Genomic DNA, 19640 nt, shown 5'->3' with positions numbered 1-19640 from the left:
ATCACCCTTTGCGATTTTTGAGAGTGAAAATACAGTGTCTCCAAATAAAAAAATTCTAAATTTTAATTTGGACACCCTGTCCAAAAACCTAATCAGACAGTCGCCGACCTGTCTCTTGAGGCCAGCAAAAATGTTTTTAGGTTTCTAAGTGAAATGTTAGCGGAGTTATTTTAATTCGAAAATCGAAGAGAGAGAGAAGTTGAGAAAGAAAAGCATGAATGAGGGAAAGAAGCTTTTTTTCGTTAATTTATACTGTTCTTTTCCATTTTTTCTCCGAATTCAAATATCTCAGCAATCTAGGTGGAAACGTGGATTTTTTATTTTTTTACCTCAGAAGACACAGGGCAGCTTTTTTTAATCGCGTTTTTTAAAACAGGGTGCCCATATAAAAAAAATTTTATTTTGTGACACACTGTATTTTCACTCTCAATACTGGTCAAGAGGACGATACCTAAACACGTTTTGAACATTTTTTAAATTGAGAACCATACCTCTACGACGAACGGCTGATGACATAAAGACCGCATTAAGACTTACAGAACACCCTGTATAAAGGGGGATTCTTTAGCCCAGCTTACTTAATTTTCCTGACAAAGAGGGAGGGGTTAAAAACGGATATAATAATACTGCTTGCGTAATACTTGAATGACCCTTTATCTGTGTGGATGGATCTTCACTGTTCCAAACTCTGCAGAAAGGTGAATAAATCAATAAAAAAATATATTTTTATTAATGTTTCTCGTGGATCAACGCGTTTTTTCAAGTAGTAACAGTAATAATAATGCCCAACATGAGAAAAATATAATCGTGTGCACGAACTTATGTACAGTTTTTGATGCTCGAATTACAGAAGTGGTTTCAGTTAAATAAATATAGATGATATCACTCATGCAACGAATGTCCGGCAACTTGTAAAAATTGCACTTCGAATCGATGTCGTCCACAAAAACAAACAAAAGAAGGATGTTTCAACAGTCGTCGCTCGACAAAGATATATACTGACCCCTTGAAATAATTTTTTCCTCGTTTCCACAAAGATGACTTGTTCTTTTCACTTTCAAGCTCTTCGCCTTCCTATTGACGAGAAAAACACACAGATTGCGTTATACATAATTGAAGAAATATGGGATTCTTAAAGATTGACTTCAACTGAAACAGAAAAATTACTATTATTTGACCGTATACCATGCATCTTATTAACATTCCTCTGGCGAACTTCTAAAGGATTGGTACGTGCCAGAACGTATGTTCCGAGTGTACTTGTGGCCGTAACGTTATTTATGTCGTCAGAGTTGTGCTTGCTTCGTGTTTTGCTGGTGCTGACATCTGTCTTACATATTTTGTAGTGAAAATGGCAGATGCTTGAATTTTCGTAGTACATAAGTATCGTGTTAAAGGCTTTGTTTACATCTGCTCTCTCTGCGGAGAGACTTTTCAAACGGAAGAAACGCTGGTATTCATGCCTCGTAGGAAAGCTGAACTATTTTAACGGATCATAGAAAAGAGTAAAATTGACGATAGACAGTTTTACAAAACTCACATCCCCTAACAGGACAGAACCTATATCATGTCTGGTTCTACAGCGAAAAATAGAATATCCTATCAATAGTGTTGTGCGTGATGGTTGCGGCTAACCTTTTCAAACCTGAGCCAAACTGACCATTAATTTTTTTTCGGATTGATGTGTGTTTATTGTATGTTAAAATGCCCTTTAAAAAGGAAACAAAATTTTTGAAAAGTATGATTAGTCAATTAGGGTCGATATCTTTACTGGAGCCAGTTGATAGAATCGGGTACCCTTATGCATACCTCAAGTTTTAACTTGAAAAAAAAATTATCAAAATCATTTTAGACCAATAAAAGCCGTTAAAAATGAAGATACACATTTACTTCTGGAGTGTGAAGAGGCTTTCTCTCTGCTCAAATCATGCAGTGCTCCCGTATCTTGAGCATCACGTCAGATGCTGAACTGTATTAGAGTTATTGGCTTGGTCTATGTTTCGTTTAAACAACCCTCTGGATATTTCCCCATCCACCCCTTTTTTATACCTCCGAGACACGAAATGTGGTTACATTTTGATTCAATATATGGGGTTACGCTTCAATATCTCTTTGAGATGGAAAGCGGGGTGTGTCTGATCCTTCAATATTACATTTTTGGTGCGGATACTTTAGAAATGGTAATTGTTACGCACTTGAATGCGTACTTATAAGAGTTCATCATGTAAAACATTTCAACTCACGCTTCCTGTTGCAACCTTATAGGAACTATTTCGACACTCCTGACACTGAAACCGTAATCCTCAAGGTTTTCAGTTGCGTGGAGATTCGGTTTACCTTCGGATCCCCACCATATGCTGGCTTCTTCGACATCCCCAAGTGGGAACTTGCTTGTAACCAGATAAGTGTGTTTTTTTCTCGGGTTCAGAATGTCCCCGTTTCTGCAATAAAACATTTCACTTGCAATTATAATAAAGGAACAATACACAGAGACAAACTTTCAAAAAATACATCATTCGAAAATTTCAAAATATTCTCAAATTTTCATATGTAAATACCTGTCATTGAGTGTCAGCTTCGCAATTTTTCCGAAACCAGTCTTCACTTCTAAATATATTTTCCTAATACTCAGTCCATCATCTGTATTAAAGGTTGTGTCACTCCTTTGTCTCGCAGCATATCCCCCACCGCCGCGCCCAGTCTCGAATATAACCTGGTACTGGTGAACTGATGGAGAGGAAAAAATTAACGTGGCCATGCATACATTATACGTATCAATTGTGATCACAAATTATGAATTCAAACTGAATTCGCTCCTCAAGCGCTGGCGATTCGAGCCTCAAACATTTCACATACTCATATAGCAAGTATCTTCAACTTATTGCTCGCAAGCACCACAGTGATCGATGATTTTGCTGATTTCATACTAGACAGATTATGAGCTGTATAGATACACAGTTCAACTAAAAGTCTCAATACAAATAACAGTAGAATTTGCAGTTTGAGATAATTTCAGAGTTGCCTGACACCGGTCTTTCTTTCTATTTGAAGTTTGTTTTTTGGAGTTTTCAAATTTCAAGGTACCAAATACAAACTAAACTTTCTTTCAAACCCAGCACATCTGACCTATCGACATGGGCAATTTACTACCGAATGAGTTGTACCAGAAATGTGCATGTGCATCTAACAGTCTGAGTACGTATGCAAAACATGTTCGAGAATATCGGTGCAATATTTCTCAAAATTAAAATACGGTTAGAATGAGAAAAGCATATTTAAAGACTAATAATATGGCAAAACGCATGAAAAAAGAATTAGTACTAGCGTTCAACTAATTTACAAATTGTACTTACAAAATAAGAAATTTTATTAAAATAGTGTCAAAATTAAGTACAATTTGTAAATTAGTTGAACGCTAGTACCAATTCTTTTTTCATGCGTTTTGCCATATTATTAGTCTTTAAATATGCTTTTCTCATTCTAACCGTATTTTGAGAAATATTGCACTGATATTCTCACACATGTTTTGCATACGTACTCAGACTGTTAGATCCACATGCACATTTCCGGTACAACTCATTCGGTAGTAAATTGCCCATGTCGAGAAGTCAGAGATGTGCTGGGTTTTGATTAACAAAGGTTACGAGTATAATATGAAATACACTTACCATAAAAAATTATATGTACGTAAAAAAAAAGTTGGTTTTACACATGATATTTACAAGAACATAGAATATTTCAAATGGGACACTTGATCGATTTTCATCTCTGAAAGTTGTGTCTCTAAGAAATTCTTGGATCTCAGATTTTTCCATTTTTCCGTTGGCGCATAGTTAGAAATTTCTTTCAGAATATCCATTTACTACCCATCTTGTCACTCAAAGTAATATTTGTGGTCTTCAGGCAGGTGTATATTGATAAAAGCTGTTCGTTACTGACCCTGAAGGATTAAAGTAAATGCCCTGAGGACCAGATTTTGAAATTTTCGTAGTTTGTAGAAATTTGCCTTCTGCGATAACACCAATGTCGGTGCTCCATAAGTGAGAGAACTGGCTTTATTGCAGTAAAATCTCTTTTGCGGACACTGGCGGGACAAAAAAAATCCATCCGTAAAAGAGGTGATAGTTAATCAGGGGTTTTAAATGCATACTTTTATTACATACGGGAAAATTATTACTTGCCCGTAAAAGAGGGGTGACCACATCTGAGAAGTATCTGTTAAGAGGGGTTTTAGTATATTTGTGTATATCTGCTTAATGAGAGTTTGGGATGACAAAAAATCGAAATAAACTTTCCATCACAATTTGCGCTTTTCTTTAAGGTTTTATCAGATTCATAATTGAAAATCAACCGAGTATAATCCATAATTACTTGGATTAACGGCATGTCTATCAATTAGGAGATAAGAATCTATTTTCCTGTTGGCCAACCACGTACATTTTCGGACGTATAATTTGGCTCTATTGTTGACGTTCTACTCTTCCACGTGTTGTGTCAGCTCGTGCATATTGTTTAGTGCTTTCATTGGTTCCCTGTCCGTGCTGGTTAGTAAAACAACGTCGAAACGTCGTCATTCATTGCGAGAACATCTTTAATTACCCTTGGATAGTAGGCTTCAAAAATGTGTATTGTTCCGGATAATTTTTCACAAGACTTCGAGATTGCAAAAAAAGACGCGGTTCGACGGACAAACAGATTTATTTAAAGAACAGCAATTTACACGTATTTACAGGCTAATCAGAGAGAGCCAACAACTTTCTCGTAAAGTTCAATCACAACTGACTTTTCATCAAATCTCTTTCGGTATCCGATTCTCATTTTCCCTACTATTTACAGGTCTGGTCGAAGCTTCGAGAAAAAGAATATTCCACAAATGTCTATTAAATAGTACCAGGTTTGTGGCGCCACTGTCTGGGTGGGCGTAACCTTCTGTCCAACCCTCCACTAGTTCTTCGCCGATCGCATGCCTTTGCGTAATACCGAAACCGGTATCACCTGCTTTCGACATTTTGAGCCATCTGACAAATCGCGCCATCTATCGTCTATAGATCGTAACAGTATTATAAGGCTTAAAACTGAACCTTGATTTATTCCCACAATCATACATTTTTTAGGGCTGATAGAGCCCCAGCCCCTTAAATACATTCAGTAATTTAAGGGTGATTGAGGGGTAGCTCCCCTATTTATCATTTTCAGTAGGAGACCTTCGTGCCAAATCTTATCTAAAGCTTTACCATAGTACTAGGGAAAGACCAACGTGTGTAGACCCAAAATTGCAAAAAGAAATCACGGCTAAACCTTGCTAAACGCGTTTCGGAACTATATGAAGTTCCTTCATCAGTTAGCATGAATGAACACCAGCGGCTCTGCCACCGGACTTATCCCGTTGCCGAGATCTCTTCCAGCCCAGCTTCGTGGCAGAGTCTGGAACAAAGTGAGTGCACCTAACAGTCTGAGTGTGTAGCTAGTGTTGTGCTTGATATTTCAGTGCTGCCATCTATACTTCAAATTGTGAGTGAAGTGTAATGATTGCATATTTGTTACGTTGTAGGCCTGTTGCTCTCTGTGGCGAGACTTTTTAACGGGCAGATCGGCTCGCATTCGCGCCTTGAAGTTGGAAACACAGAAAACCAACTTCAGCCTACCATCACCGTGGCGCCGGTGGGGTTTGAACCCGGATCCTCGCGATGCGAGTCCGTCACTATGACCACTCGACCACCACAGCGGCTTCATCAGTTAGCAAAGAAAGAATAGTGAAAATACTGCTAACTGCGGGAATTACTCACTGTTTTAGACAAAGAGTCGAATTCAAAACTCTTCCTGAGAGAAAAGTCCGAACTATTATTTACCGCAAAATGGTTCAGCTTCAGACGTCTTCAAGTAGAATTCCTTCGTGCCTGCAGCAGCATCCTTGGTGTAATACTTATCGCTGTAGAATCCCATCGGTGCGCACTTTTCTGGGTTTTCTTCACAATCCCCGCAACGGCCAGTAGCGAAATTTGCCCAATCACGACATCTTACGCCCACGTACTGGCAATCACTGTCGGCACTGCGTTGTTTCTTTGCACCTATGCTTTCGATGTAGTACTCGACTGCCCGGAAGTGATCGCAAGTCAAGTAGTACCTAGCAGCTTAGGAGATAGGAAAAACAATTATATTTACATTTATTTCTCTTCAATTTTCGATTAAACTAAGCCGTCTGAAAATGAGGACGGACTCATCATCCTCCTGAAAAACGTCATAATTTCGCTAAAAAAATAGCGGATGAGTCAGTCCGGAATTTCAAGCAGCCCTAGTCGAAACAGTATAAAGTTTCACTTCATAAAAATGATGTCACATCGGTTTCAGATACGATTATAGCTACTGGGAACCGCAAACTGACTCATCCACCATTATTATGCAAAGTGTGACGTCAGTATTATCACTTTACGCCAAAATCGATTTCTATAGCATGGCTGACAAATAACAATCTTCTTTTGGCGACTTCTATTCCGATAGCACTCGGTACGCGACAACCCTCTCCTTTTTTCATCGATTTACGAGACATCGCTAGGAGTGCCAACCCTGATTGCATATTAATGGCGGACGATGAGTCCTTTAGGGATTTCAATGTCGACTCAGATACAATAGGCAATGGTGGGCTTCTTGACACCATAGGCTGACTCACCTGAAAGTGCCATAGAGCAGTGGTTCTCAACCTTTGGAAGTCCGAGGCCCGGTCAAACACACGACTAACGGAAAATAGGGAACAAAAATGATATCAGGGCCCCGGCGGTTGAGAAACCCTGCCTTCGACAATGGTATACCCAAGTTACGAACATAACCGAGAGGACTCACTATTCCATCTTCGTGAGGCAGAACCAGTTTTCTTGGTAAAAGTAACATCGAATCGTTAAAATCAAAGTAGGATATGGAACAGCCATTGTCTGTAACAAGAATACTGACGTCACACTTAGCACAAAGGTAGCGGATAAATCAGCATAGGGTTACCAAGAGCCCTAGGTATATTGGGTGCATGCGAAAATTTTTCTATAATGGCTGAAAATGAATAAAGTAATGAAAAATGTTAGATACGGCAAAATATAAAAAAGGGGGTATGCAATTTAGATACCTATTTCTAGGGAAGGTACCTGACACCTATGTCAAGTCTAGAACCACTGCAATATGTCCAATAAACATACCTCTTTGCAATCCAATGCGTGATAGAATTTGGAGAGGCGATGAGTGACAACCAGGTTGAGATTTCCCACCGTTCGGGTAAAAATCGACATGTCCTATTTGCTCGTGCAACCCGAGACCTAGAAAATATTTGAAGTGATTATGAACACTGTTCAATAAATATTTATACTAAGGAGGAGGGGGAGGGGTGTTTCAAGAAAGATTGGCCAAATTCTAAAAGTGTATAGAAGCCGCAAGACGATCACGTTTTGTTAAAAGACAGTAAAAGGTCGACAGTAAAAGTTTAAGGCAATAGAGGGCCACATCAAGCGTGAATTTTATGTAAGTGCAACGATGCTTTCTGCGCCTTCTAAGGGCATTACCAAACAGTTTTCACAGCAGATATATCTACACTGCTGGCCACCGTAAATGCAACACCCTGAAGGAAGCATGCAAATAATATGAAATTTACAACATGCATTAGCGGAGGTGAGATATGCAAATGATTAGAATTTCAGCGCAGACGCACATCACGCGCGGCTGTGGCGCCACTTCAAAGCGCTATTTAAGGCTTGGAGATTTCGACGATTTGAAGTACGGCAATTGTGTTTTTCTTGTGGTTTTTTCAAAAACACGATCAATTATGCCTCGTAGAAAACAGCGATCATCTTTTGATCAAGTATCCGAGTTCGACAGAGGAAGGATAGTGGCCTACCGAGATTGTGGATTATCTTTCAGGGAAATCGGTAATCGTGTTGGACGAAACCAAACAACTGTAATGCGGATATGTGATCGTTGGATGCAGGAGGGTACGACGGACCGACGTGTTCGATCGCATCCACCTCAGTGCACCACTTCACGTGATGACAGGCGTATTGTGCGTATGGCAGTGACGGATCGCTCAGCCACATCATGAACCATAGCACAGCACATTCAGTCTGCACCGCATCATCCAGTGTCTGCGCGTACCATTCGACGCCGTTTACAGCAGAGTGGTCTGTCCGCAAGACGTCCATTGCTTCGTCTACCCTTGACGCAGAACCACAGACGTCTCCGCCGCCAATGGTGCGATGAAAGAAGGATGTGGACGGTACAATGGAATGAAATTGTCTTTACTGACGAGTCACGCTTCTGTCTGCAACACCACGATGGTCGAATTCGAGTCTGGAGACACCGTGGAGAGAGGATGCTGAACAGCTGCGTTATGCACCGCCACACTGGTCCTGCACCGGGTATTATGGTATGGGGCGGTATTGGATATCACTCTCGCACTCCTCTAGTACGCATTGCCGGTACTTTAAAAAGCCAGCTCTACATCTCCGAGGTGTTGGAGTCAGTTGTCCTTCCTTACCTTCGGGGCTTGCCCACAGCCATATTTCAACAGGATAATGCGCGACCACACGTGGCACGCATTGTCCAAAGGTTCTTCGTCAATCGCCAGATTGAATTGCTTCCCTGGTCAGCTCGCTCTCCGGATCTTTCGCCGATAGAAAACATGTGGTCCATGGTTGCTCAACGATTGACCCAGATTACATCCCCAGCTGCCACACCAGATCAACTTTGGCAACGCGTAGAAGCTTCTTGGTCTGCTGTACCCCAAGAACACATCCAAAGTCTCTTTGAATCAATGCCGAGGCGTGTGGCAGCGGTGATCTCCAACAATGGCGGCTACTCTGGCTACTGATTTTGGCCGGAACCACACTTCACAGAAGTCTATAAATTTAATCATTTGATGCTTGGTCAACATGTTATCTACAAAATAAATATTGTTGCGATATCTCTTGTCTTTCTTGGTGTTGCAATTTGGGTGGCCAGCAGTGTATAACCGTTGACTTTAGAAATTTACTTTTAATCCCCCAGGCTGCGGGAATAGTTGGAGGAAATACTCAATACGGCTGCGTAAAAAAAATTCCTTTCTTCCAGCTGTCTTTTGTGAAAAATAGATGGAAACTCATACGTTGCAAATACAAACACAACCTCGGCTAACGTTAATTTATTCCAGAATTACGTTAGTAACCGAAAACTCCGTAAGCCGGGGCACATTCGATATCTAAGACAAACACTGTGTGGGACGGAATCAAAAAATAGTACCTTCATTGATTAATGCTCGTGTAAGTGGGAGGGTGTGCGCGCGCTTGTGTGTGTGCACCTTTACAAAATTGAAACCTGTCTAAGATGGAATATTATTTCAGTCTCTTGACGTTCCGTTGCTTGCGTACAGGTTTCGTTGTATGATGCAATCGAAAAAAAGGTGTGATGCAAAGAATCTGGGTTCGAACCCACAATCACCGACAAAATAGTGATTGAGGGTCGGCGGGCACTTTACCGCTATTCAACAATGTACGATCATCCCACAGAGTACAAGCAAACCTATTACAAAATAGAGAATTAATAAAATAAACTAGAATACAGTAGGCCTATATGCATACGCCATTCATACAGTACGTCATTTTAAGAGAACTCGTGTTTTTTGTCTTTTTGTTGTTTTTTTTTTAAGTCCAGATCATTTCAGGATGGTGGAGGTCACTGAGCGTTAATTATAGAAAGTTTTCAAATGACACTCAATAATGTCTTAAATTTCCAAAAAGAAAAATAAGTTAAAAAATAGAAGAATTCATTTTTCACGAAGACCATGTGCGGTGGCACTTTGAGTTGGTGAAATGTAAATGCGACTTTTAGAAGTCATTCACAGAAAATTGCATATTCTTGAATACAATTTCAACGGATATACTCGACTTTGCAGTTTTCAGCATTTATCACCAATGATTAAGAGTATTGTTCACAAATTTCGAAACGTAAGTTCAATTCAAAGTTGGGGAAAATTCTGTAATCGGCAAAATAATCGTCAAAAAATGTTGCTATTTGTTGTGAATAATAAAATTAATGAATGAAATGATTCAGTTCAATTCTATTTGTGTACAGTCCCCAAAAAATGGTAACTTTTTGAGCTAATGAAAATTGTCAACACACACAGTGATAAGTTTTCCAATACAGTAATTTTATCTAATCATTGAAGTCCTCGATAAATATTCCATTTAGAAATACTAAATTTTTCACAAATGAGTTTTAGAAATAGGATTCACATTTCAATAATTGGAAGTTTCATCACACACAGGGACTATAAAAAGGCATTCTTTATTTTTTTATAGGCATCTCAAACAACTTTCGAAATTTAAAGTAAATGTGCGCAATTCGAAAACTTTTTGTGATTGACACTTAAAATGAACGGTTGCAAAGATATCTTCTGCACAAACCATTTGGGACAGCCTGTACAGCGACTTTATTTTCCATTGCAGACCATGATGAAAGGGCTGTTTTGATTCTATCACTTCTTAGAGTTTGGCCAATTTTTATGTAAGAGAACCTGATTTATTAAAAAATCCGAAATTTCTGGGAAAATGTTATTTTCAGATTGATTAATAATATGAGAATTAAATGCATATCATTCATGTCCCCAAAACAATCAAAAATCCCAGAGGTATTTTGATCATTACTTGAATTTAGCATCCTTACCTTGCAACATGCTAGCTCCTCCGTCGGTGTGAATGACGTCAACAAAATTTGCGTCAGCCGGGTCTAACTTGTATTCAGCTGGAGAATCATAAAACTTAGGTCCAGCTGGATCCAGTCCTAGTGACATGGTACGAAATAAACTTTGTTGTTAATGTTCAAGTAATATCATAAAATTTCACGCAGAATTTTCCAATAAAAATGTATTACGAGTCGTGGTAGGTACTAAATCGAGTATTCGATGAATTGACAATCCTGATACAATTCGAATTGATACTTTACCTGATATTCTGCCAAGATGAGGAATCCTGTTACCAACTACTGCGGCGATTTGGCTTCCTAAGCTATGGCCAATCAGATGAAAATCCGACGGATTGGCTCCTCGTGAATCCTGACATTGAAAAATTATTATAAATAAGTCAACATATTTTTATTTGCAGTACAAAATTGACTACTTAAGACCAGTGTTCTTCAAGCTTCTATTCCTTGCGGAACGATGAAATTAAGTGAACAATTTTGAGGACCGACATAAATGGAAGAAATTATGAGTCTCGGCAAAAAAATAAGAGGAAAATTCATTTTTCTAACCTTTTGACTGATTGTTTCATATTTATGCTCTATTATTACATGATGAAATTTCTCACAGACCAGCGGTTGGAGGACACTGGCCTAAATTACCTCAATAACAAAAGAACAGAACAGAGAAATCGAATGAAAATTGATACAACACTTTATATCTCGGAAACAACAATGAAGTCACCGTATGAATTCTTTCAACATAGAAGCAGCGAATGACCAACTACTAAAAAAATTGTAATCTTGCACACCAGAGTAACTGGTGAAATTCTCCGGCAAACATAAAAACGTAGTATAAAATTTACATCGGTATGCAGCATGAAAATGAACAGTATTATACCGGAAGTACATTTTCCTGCTGCAAATCGGTTTAAAACCAACAACCAATTTTACTTCAAAAATTATTACAAATTTTGTTTTTATCCGATAGGTGGCAGGCAGCAGAGGTCATAGCTCAACGCTGTTTTTCGCATGTGTAGAAAAATATACAGCAGTAGAGTATACACAAGGTTCATAGCATATAACAGGGTTTATACTATTTTACTGGTGAAAAGTTCATCCTACAGGCATACGTCGAATTAGGGAAAAGTTTCCAAATGACGTAGTACTCGGATGTGTCTGATAAAAAGTTGATTTTAAAATATTCAAATTTTATTTATTTAAGATTTTTAAACACAGTTACAAAATATTTAGGGGCTAAGCAAGCTTGTGAGCCCACAATTAAAAGTCAACTTTTTATGCAGTCCTCATGTGCCCAAAAACCCAGTCAGAACGTTGTTGCCCGGTCTCTCCTGTTGCCAACAAAAGAAAATCCATGTTTCTAAGTGCCATATTGGAATTCAAAAAATCGAGGAAAGTTGGGGAAAAAAGCTTTTATAAGCTTAAGTAAACCGTTTTACCCGTGTTTAATGCTGGTTTTTCCATAACTTTCCTCAGTTTTTCGAATGTGTCAGTGAATTTGCCGCCTGGCAGTCGAGTGGTTAGGGAACTAGCTCCTCACTGTGCAGGTCTGGGTTCGAATCCCGGTTCGGACATGGATGTTTACTAACACTAACAAATTCCTTGGACGGATCATGCTGATCCCTTGGGAATACATGCGGATCACATTATTATTATTATTATATTGCACTTGGAAACATGGAATTTTTCGTTGGCATCAGGAGAGACATAAACCAATAACTTTCTAATTAGGTTTTGAGGCACACGGGGACTATAAAATTTAATTTTTTTTATTTTAATGACACTACAGTCTCTTGCAACATGAATGACACATCTGATTAGTACATATTATTTGGAAATGTTTCCTAATTAGAGAGAAGTATGCCTCTAGGATCAACCGTTCGCCAGTGAAATGTCATACGCCGTTTGCTATGCACCCCGTATATGAGGTTTAATAAGTCAGAAAGTCGGGAAATTTCCCCGTTGATAATTTTTTTCTCACCAGTCTGCAAATCCTTTCTTTCATTTACGCCGGTCCGCGAAATAGTTCAGGTAATTTCATCGGTCCGCAAGTAGAAAAGGTTGAACATTGACCTACAGAATCTAAATGTTCTACGAAACCAGCGACGTGCGATTTGCAGCATCCTTTGTGAAGCTAAAAAACAACCTAATTGGCCATTAGGTCATCTCAACTCATTGTAGATCAACATCCCCCGACGAAACATCCTTTCAAGGTTCATTAGGCCCACTTCGACGTGCCATGATCATTTCACGAGAACTCATTTATAACAATCAATTCATGGCCGAGGCCTCGTATACGAATTAATGAAACTTTTCATTAATTCGGAGATTCAAAATCCCCTTATACCCTAACTTTCGAACCGGAGTTTCGTGCACTAAACATTAGAATCTCTCACGCAGTCCATTTTTTAGAACTGAGCTTCGCGATGATGAGGAAAGAAAACAGAACTTGATTGAATTTATTCCTCTGGTGTTTGAACGAAATATTTCGTCCGTGATCGTAAAGAAGTTGATTATTATTATTTTTAAAGCGAATTTTGACATACAATAAACAGAAAGCAATCAAAAAATATATATATATTTAACCCATTCTCGTAAAGGTTTTTGGCATTAAATTTGGATTATCTCTACCTGACCTATGGGCGATAAAATTGGTAACCTTATTCGCATGTTTTTAAAAAAAGGATTAAGGGTGATGAGCGTGAAGAAAAAAAAATAAATGGAAGAGAGGAAGAAAGATTACAGAGTTCTCTTTTATGTATACAGTAGAGAGATTGTCATTATATGGGGGGGGGGGGGGGGGAATCGTAACAGGATTATAGAAAGAACGGAGGGGGAAAAACTTCGAGACGCGTGCCCCCCCCCCCCCGAAATGTTCAAAAATTAAAATTTATTTTTCAAAAAGAGTTAAAAAGATCAAGAGAAAACATCAGTTCTATTAATTTAAAATGCTTTTTGGAGGTTAGTAACTTCAAAATCTCTGGAATTCTTTTTGTGCCGCCGTCCCCCAGGTCAATCCTGCCTACGCACCTGTTCATAGGGTTACAATAAAGGTGGAGACAGGAAAGGAAACAAAGGGCTGGATTGAATTTTTTTCCACTGGCGTTTGCACGAAATATTTCGTCCGTGATCGTAAAGGGGGGTTAATACGAAGTTTTGGCTCAGGTTTACAGAGGTTATATACCTGCAAGAACTCCATCAACTCGGCGATTTTTTCGGCCACAGTTTTCGAATTTTTCACTGCTTGCGTGTAGGGGAAACCATTGCCGCAGCTCCAGTCCACAATAACGACATTGTAGTCATCTTCCCTCAGGAGCGCACTTTTCATTTTCTAAAGGGAAAAAATTGATCCGAAATTTAGAATTTTATTAGAAATCAATGCGAAGTTGCAATTGAAATTATGGTGAATCATCGCCATATAATCGTTCTCTAATCACATGTCCATAAATTTCTTTTCTTCTAATAAACCTGCTCCGTCTTAATTTCAAATCTTACTAGAAACGCTTCATGAAACATCTTGACTAACTTACGATCATCCAATGGCTCAATCTCATGTTGTCCACGAAACCATGAATTATGACTTTTGTGGGAAGAGACGCGTCGTACTCCGATTTCCTGAGCAGGTTCCAATTATTTGGCACCAACGGTCGAGGTTCGTCCGGATTCGTACGCGTATAAAGCGTGAATTGAGTGAAGTTGTTCATAGCAGAGATACATTTCACACTGTATAATGCTGGTAAAACATCGCCTAAAATGGCTGAACCTGGAAATACATGCACTGAAATCAATACTTAGAATCTCAAATGACTAAACACATGTTCATTCGATCACGTTGTCTCGCACCGTGATCCTAACCCAGTGTTTCCAAAATGGGATGCCGAAGCTTCACGGGTTCCTAATCTGGCAAGATACCGAACATGTGCGGAAAATGTATCGCCAACGATTCACCGAAAGGAAAATTCACCAATGGGAAAATTTATCGACATGGTGAGTATATGCGGTTGAGCTAGTGGGTGAACCAATGAGTAAGTAACCAAATGAGTGATTGATCAAGTGAGTAAGGGAGTTAAGGAGCGCGAGTGAATGAATGAGTGAAGAACTTCGCGATTGAGTAAGTGAGTGGATGAATAATTGTGTGGGTGAGCGCTGAAGTTTGTGAATGGGCAGTAGAGTGAACAGATGAGTGTTTGAATGAGTGAGTCACTTATGTGACACTTACTCGTATGGTCACTCACTAGCTCATTCATCAATTCATTCGGTCACTCACATACATTCATTCAATATTTCGATAATTATTTTTCCTGCTGTCATGTCGCATACCGTTTTTGTTGTAGCCCTGTGTCAGGAAAGTTTTCTGACAAGGACGAACCGGGTATCGAACTCGCGACACCTCTAAACATCCTTTGGTACTTTAGGCGAGTATTTTATCGACCTGGGCTACCGCGCCCCTGTTAAGATCTAAATACATGTGCATTGAAACGTCATGAGACAATACTTAGAAGAGATTGCACTTGACCCAGAAAAATAAATGATCACAACATCTGTTAGTATCTGTGCTGTTACGCCAGAAACAAAGCAGCGATGGATCGAAACACGTAAAATCAATCAACGTTAATGAATATCCTGTAAGGGATGTTCCCAGGTGGCACCCGCATCGATTACTCAATCTTTCTATATTTTTTGATTTTCAATCGTTTTTCTACAAATATAGGTTAAATTGTCATGAATACCACAACGGGCGACAGAAAATCCAATGTCCGAAAAAAATGAAACTGAAAAAGCTTCATTCATTAAATATCAAAAATCTACTATAGATCGTTCGTTCTCGAATGGTGTGCCGCAGTACCCTGTAATATGTTAAGAACAGAATTGCATTGAACAAGTTATTTATCATAACTGATTCCCAACCGGCGTGTGGTGGCATTTCGGGGTGCCGCCAAAGAGAGTTCAGACATTTAACCCCCGGGCCGTCATTTAAACTTTTTCCAGGGGGTGGGGGACAAAGTACATGCACTCAATGTATATATATATCTACAATTGTTAGTGTATTTTCAAAAGCCAGGCGTTGCCCCCCCCCCCTAAATGACGGGCCTGATTTAACCTTCAAAATTTCATAATAAACTACCACCCAATCGATAGTCAGTTAATTCATTTCATTCGCATCACAAAGAAATTTCATTTTGTTTGGTAGAAGAAACTAATGATAAATTAAAAAATGGAAAATCATGGTATTTCAGGTTATGAAATAAAAATCAAAGTATTGAAGGGTAAAAATTCCCCCAGGAGTTATTGGTGACTGAAAAGTATATGGATATCCCTGAATTCTGTATTTTATTTTACGTTTTTATATAAAATATTCGAGTTATAAAAGTGTAGGATATCAATTATTTCATTCAGAAATCATTTGTAAAATATGCAATGGCTCACCTAATATCTGTTTAATCAAAGCTCCAGTTCCCGTGAAGAGCGTCGTCACCGAAACAATCGCACACAATAAAAAAAACGTAAACACTTTCATATCGTGTTCACGAGTCGAGTGACAAAGGACGCCGGTTAAAGTGTTATTGTGATTGAAACTCACTTTCACTCTCTCGATCGATCATACGCTCCACTTGACCAGGAATCTTGGCAACCCGCATCAGTTCCCACATTTCGGATAAATCGACACCCGGCTAGTAAACATCAATGTGATTTGGCCTCTTTATTTGGCGACTGCCGAAAACTAACTGCTATTGCGTAACGGTTAACTAATGTCCTTGTGAAAAACAAAACTAGCGGGTCTTGGAATATTTTATCAATATTAACAGTAAATTTTCAATGAGCGGTAAAAGCGATCATTATCTGTCTCGTTCGAGCGATACATAGTATTTACAATATAGAGCTTCAACTATTTCTAAGGACATGTCCACACTCATATACAGAGTTGTACAGCAAATCACTCGATTTGTCTCGCAGAACACGTGTTCCGCGATTTTGTAAATGAGTGTGGGCGTGTTCTGCGACTGGCGACGGAGTCTCGTTGAAATTTTTGAATAAAAAATTTAAAAATCTTAATAAAAATAAATAAAAAATTTTAATGAAAAAACAATAAATTGAAATGAAAAAATTTAATTAACAATTAATTAATTAATAAAAACTTTGAATATGAAAAATATGTTATTAATTTTTATATTTCCTCAGAATTATAAATTTGCTGAGTTAATTATCACAGCTCGATTTCCTTCTCGTACCCGTCATTTCTCATATTTTCTTTCGTTTATGCACTCACTTCCAAAAGTTGAGCACGCGACGGCTTATATAACATAACGATACCACTTTAACCGTGTCCTTCTGGATTGGACGGTTAAAGGAACACAAATGCGTGATACTCGGGCGCATAGTAGTCCCTTCATGTGGAGCTGTCGGTGCACAGTACTGGCAAATATTGTCTTACCAAGTGATGCTGCAACAATGGATGTAACAGTGGTGAAAGTCACTCGTGGGTTCCGCTTGGGTACTATAGCCATATGCCGATCATCAAATGGGGGTGTCAACCCCCATCTGATGATTGGACCCATGTCTCCGGTCATCTGTTTGATTTGCTAGGCAATTGTTTTCGCAATCGGTATATTGCTATAGCAGGTAAGCGGAATCGACGAGCGACCTCCACAACTGTAGACACTGTCTACTGGTACTGAGTGCCGACGGTTCCACGTGTAGGGACTGTATGCGCGAGTATCACGCGTTTGTGTCTCACTACCGTGCAATCTAGAGGGACAAGATTAAAGTGGTGTCGTAATGTTATATAAGCCGTCGTGTGCTTAAGTTTTGGAAGTGAGTGTAACAAAAAAAAAAGAATTTCTCTATGTCTTTTGGACATTTCTCGTGAAACGATTTCACATATTGCTATTTAAATACAATAAACCCCCTTCTTAACGGATACTCCTTAGATGCGGTCAACCCCCCCCCCCCCTCTTTTACGGCCAAATAATAATTTCCCCTTGTATAATAAAAGTATGCATTTCAAACCTAGATTAACGGTCACCCCCCCCCCTTTTGTCCCGTTTCAGTCGGCTACATAACTTATTTTGCTAAGTTTTTGCCAGAAACACGAACGTTTATCCCCTATTATATTAAAAACATGTTACAAAACATTTTAGAAAAATTACATCTACAGAGTAAAATGGGTAAAGAAGACATTCAAACGTCATTTCCCAATTTTCTAAAATTTGCACTTTCATATTTCTGGCATAAGAAAGGAACTATATATGCAATGAATTATTACTCTCAGGAAAGCGGAGAAATTGCTATAATGATAAAACGGAGAAAAAAAACGTTTGGCGATCATTTACAACATTAATGTGCTCTTGTATAAAGAATTATTAAAAACACGTTAATTATCTAATCACGTACCGAACGTTGATGATAGCAGAGCGTCTTGCCATAGCTGATTGAATTGCTGAATTCAATCAGCATTAAATAGTGTTAGTTCCAATTGAAGAAATACTGGGTTTTTTTAGGAAAACTTTTTTTCCTGCAGTGAATAGCAGTATCTTGCAAGAGAGAACTCAAGTCGTCCTAGAAGCAAGTCCGTTAAGTTTCGTTGATTGTCGTAGATTGTTTTAAGATTCGTAGATTGATCATCTGGGGTGCTTCTATTAGCTAATTTTTTGCCCTTATTTGACCGTGTTGCTCTCAAGCAACACATGAGCTTCTTATATTTTTCAAATAAAGGCATTATATATTTCGAACTCAATATGACATTGACGCTTCTAAGCAACTCCTAAACATTCAATTCTTACTTGTGTGAGTTGTTCATGAAGTTACAATAGTTACCAACAAAATAGCTCAAAAGGTACACACGTCTCCAAGTTCTTGACAAGAACGATTTTTGAACTTTGCATTTTGGAGGGAAATACCACGTGTGGGAGAAGCATATTGCTGTACATTCTTCAACAATGATAGAAAAGTAAGTCGGCAAACAATAAATGATATTTTTATGCACTTCGAATCTATTTAAATCATATAAATACAGTGTATTAATATCCCATATTTTTCTAAATATTGACGATAATTTTTTTTTTGTCATGTAATAGCATTCATGGTATTGTGTGCACCTCTCATTTACTTAATATAACCCTTGAAAATTTTTCTCCTCTGGGTACGTCAATGCTAGCCAATAACTGGTTAACGTATTATCAACAATATTGAATCGATGTAAACTTCCGTTATGAACACACTCGAGATCTTTTTTTTTTTTACATTTATTACAACATCCGAAAATTCAATACAATGAGTGGAACTTGATAGCACATGCTTGCCTCCAATTACGATTATGACTTGGAGAGGCTCAATAATGGCGAAATTGAACCACTCTTGAGCTTGTCAAGCACGTAATTGAAGTTTTTGGCGGAAAGTCGAAGAAAATGAGGGTTTTTCTTTCAATAAATAAATGCATCAGGAAAAATTCTCCTACCCGTACGTTAAAAAGGAATCAGTAATAATGGGTTGAATTTCAAGAAACTTTCTTTCAACAGCAGTGTTTCAAATCGACCTTGAAACAATGTTTGTGTATTTCTATCCATTCTGTTTTTTTGTTGTTTTTTTTCTAGTTCAAGGTCAAAAAAACAACTGGATCGAAAGAAAATTCTACGTTTAGGGAGAGGGGCTTTGAATTCACACACTCTAGAAAATTTTACGCCAAACAAATACTGGACTGGACTCATTATCTGGACGATACAAGCCATATCAGTACGCAAATAACGTACAGCACAAAGTTTAAACGACCGTCACAAACAATCAAGTCAGCAAACAATAATGTGAGAGGGCTATACGTTAATTAATATACGAAAAGTTAATACGAAAATTAATTAAATAATTGAATAATTTGATAATTAATAATTAATTGCAATAATTAGGGTATTTGAATTACATGAAGAATAATTCCCCACATTCAT

General features: G+C 38.4%; 1 protein-coding gene across 1 annotated transcript; it reads right to left on the bottom strand.

Moving 5' to 3' along the window:
• Nucleotides 1–707: 707 nt before the first annotated feature.
• On the bottom strand, nucleotides 708–16623 carry LOC149090347 (inactive pancreatic lipase-related protein 1-like). The gene is made up of 10 exons (XM_089234324.1): nucleotides 16132–16623; nucleotides 14235–14467; nucleotides 13889–14035; nucleotides 10951–11059; nucleotides 10672–10788; nucleotides 7182–7298; nucleotides 5850–6131; nucleotides 2559–2727; nucleotides 2244–2441; nucleotides 708–1074 (listed from the first exon to the last, which is right to left on the bottom strand). The coding sequence occupies exons 1-10, from the start codon at nucleotides 16220–16222 to the stop codon at nucleotides 969–971; spliced, it is 1569 nt and encodes a 522-aa protein (XP_089090450.1). The 5' UTR covers nucleotides 16223–16623; the 3' UTR covers nucleotides 708–968.
• Between the last annotated feature and the right edge of the window lie 3017 nt (nucleotides 16624–19640).

Source organism: Pholcus phalangioides, unplaced genomic scaffold, assembly GCF_987345545.1.
Source record: "Pholcus phalangioides strain wild (caught in Gottingen) unplaced genomic scaffold, Ppha-v1.0 ptg000001l_1, whole genome shotgun sequence".
Classification (NCBI taxonomy): domain Eukaryota; kingdom Metazoa; phylum Arthropoda; class Arachnida; order Araneae; family Pholcidae; genus Pholcus; species Pholcus phalangioides.
This window is presented reverse-complemented; position numbering and strand designations above follow the sequence as displayed.

Coding starts and splice junctions, on each gene's coding strand:
- LOC149090347 (XM_089234324.1), bottom strand. CDS start 16,222: ATGAAAGTGTTTACGTTTTTTTTATTGTGTGCGATTGTTTCGGTGACG. Junction 7,299..10,671: donor AGGAGCTAGCATGTTGCAAG/GTAAGGATGCTA, acceptor AATATTTTCTAG/GTCTCGGGTTGCACGAGCAA. Junction 1,075..2,243: donor ATAAGGTTGCAACAGGAAGC/GTGAGTTGAAAT, acceptor TCTCGTCAATAG/GAAGGCGAAGAGCTTGAAAG.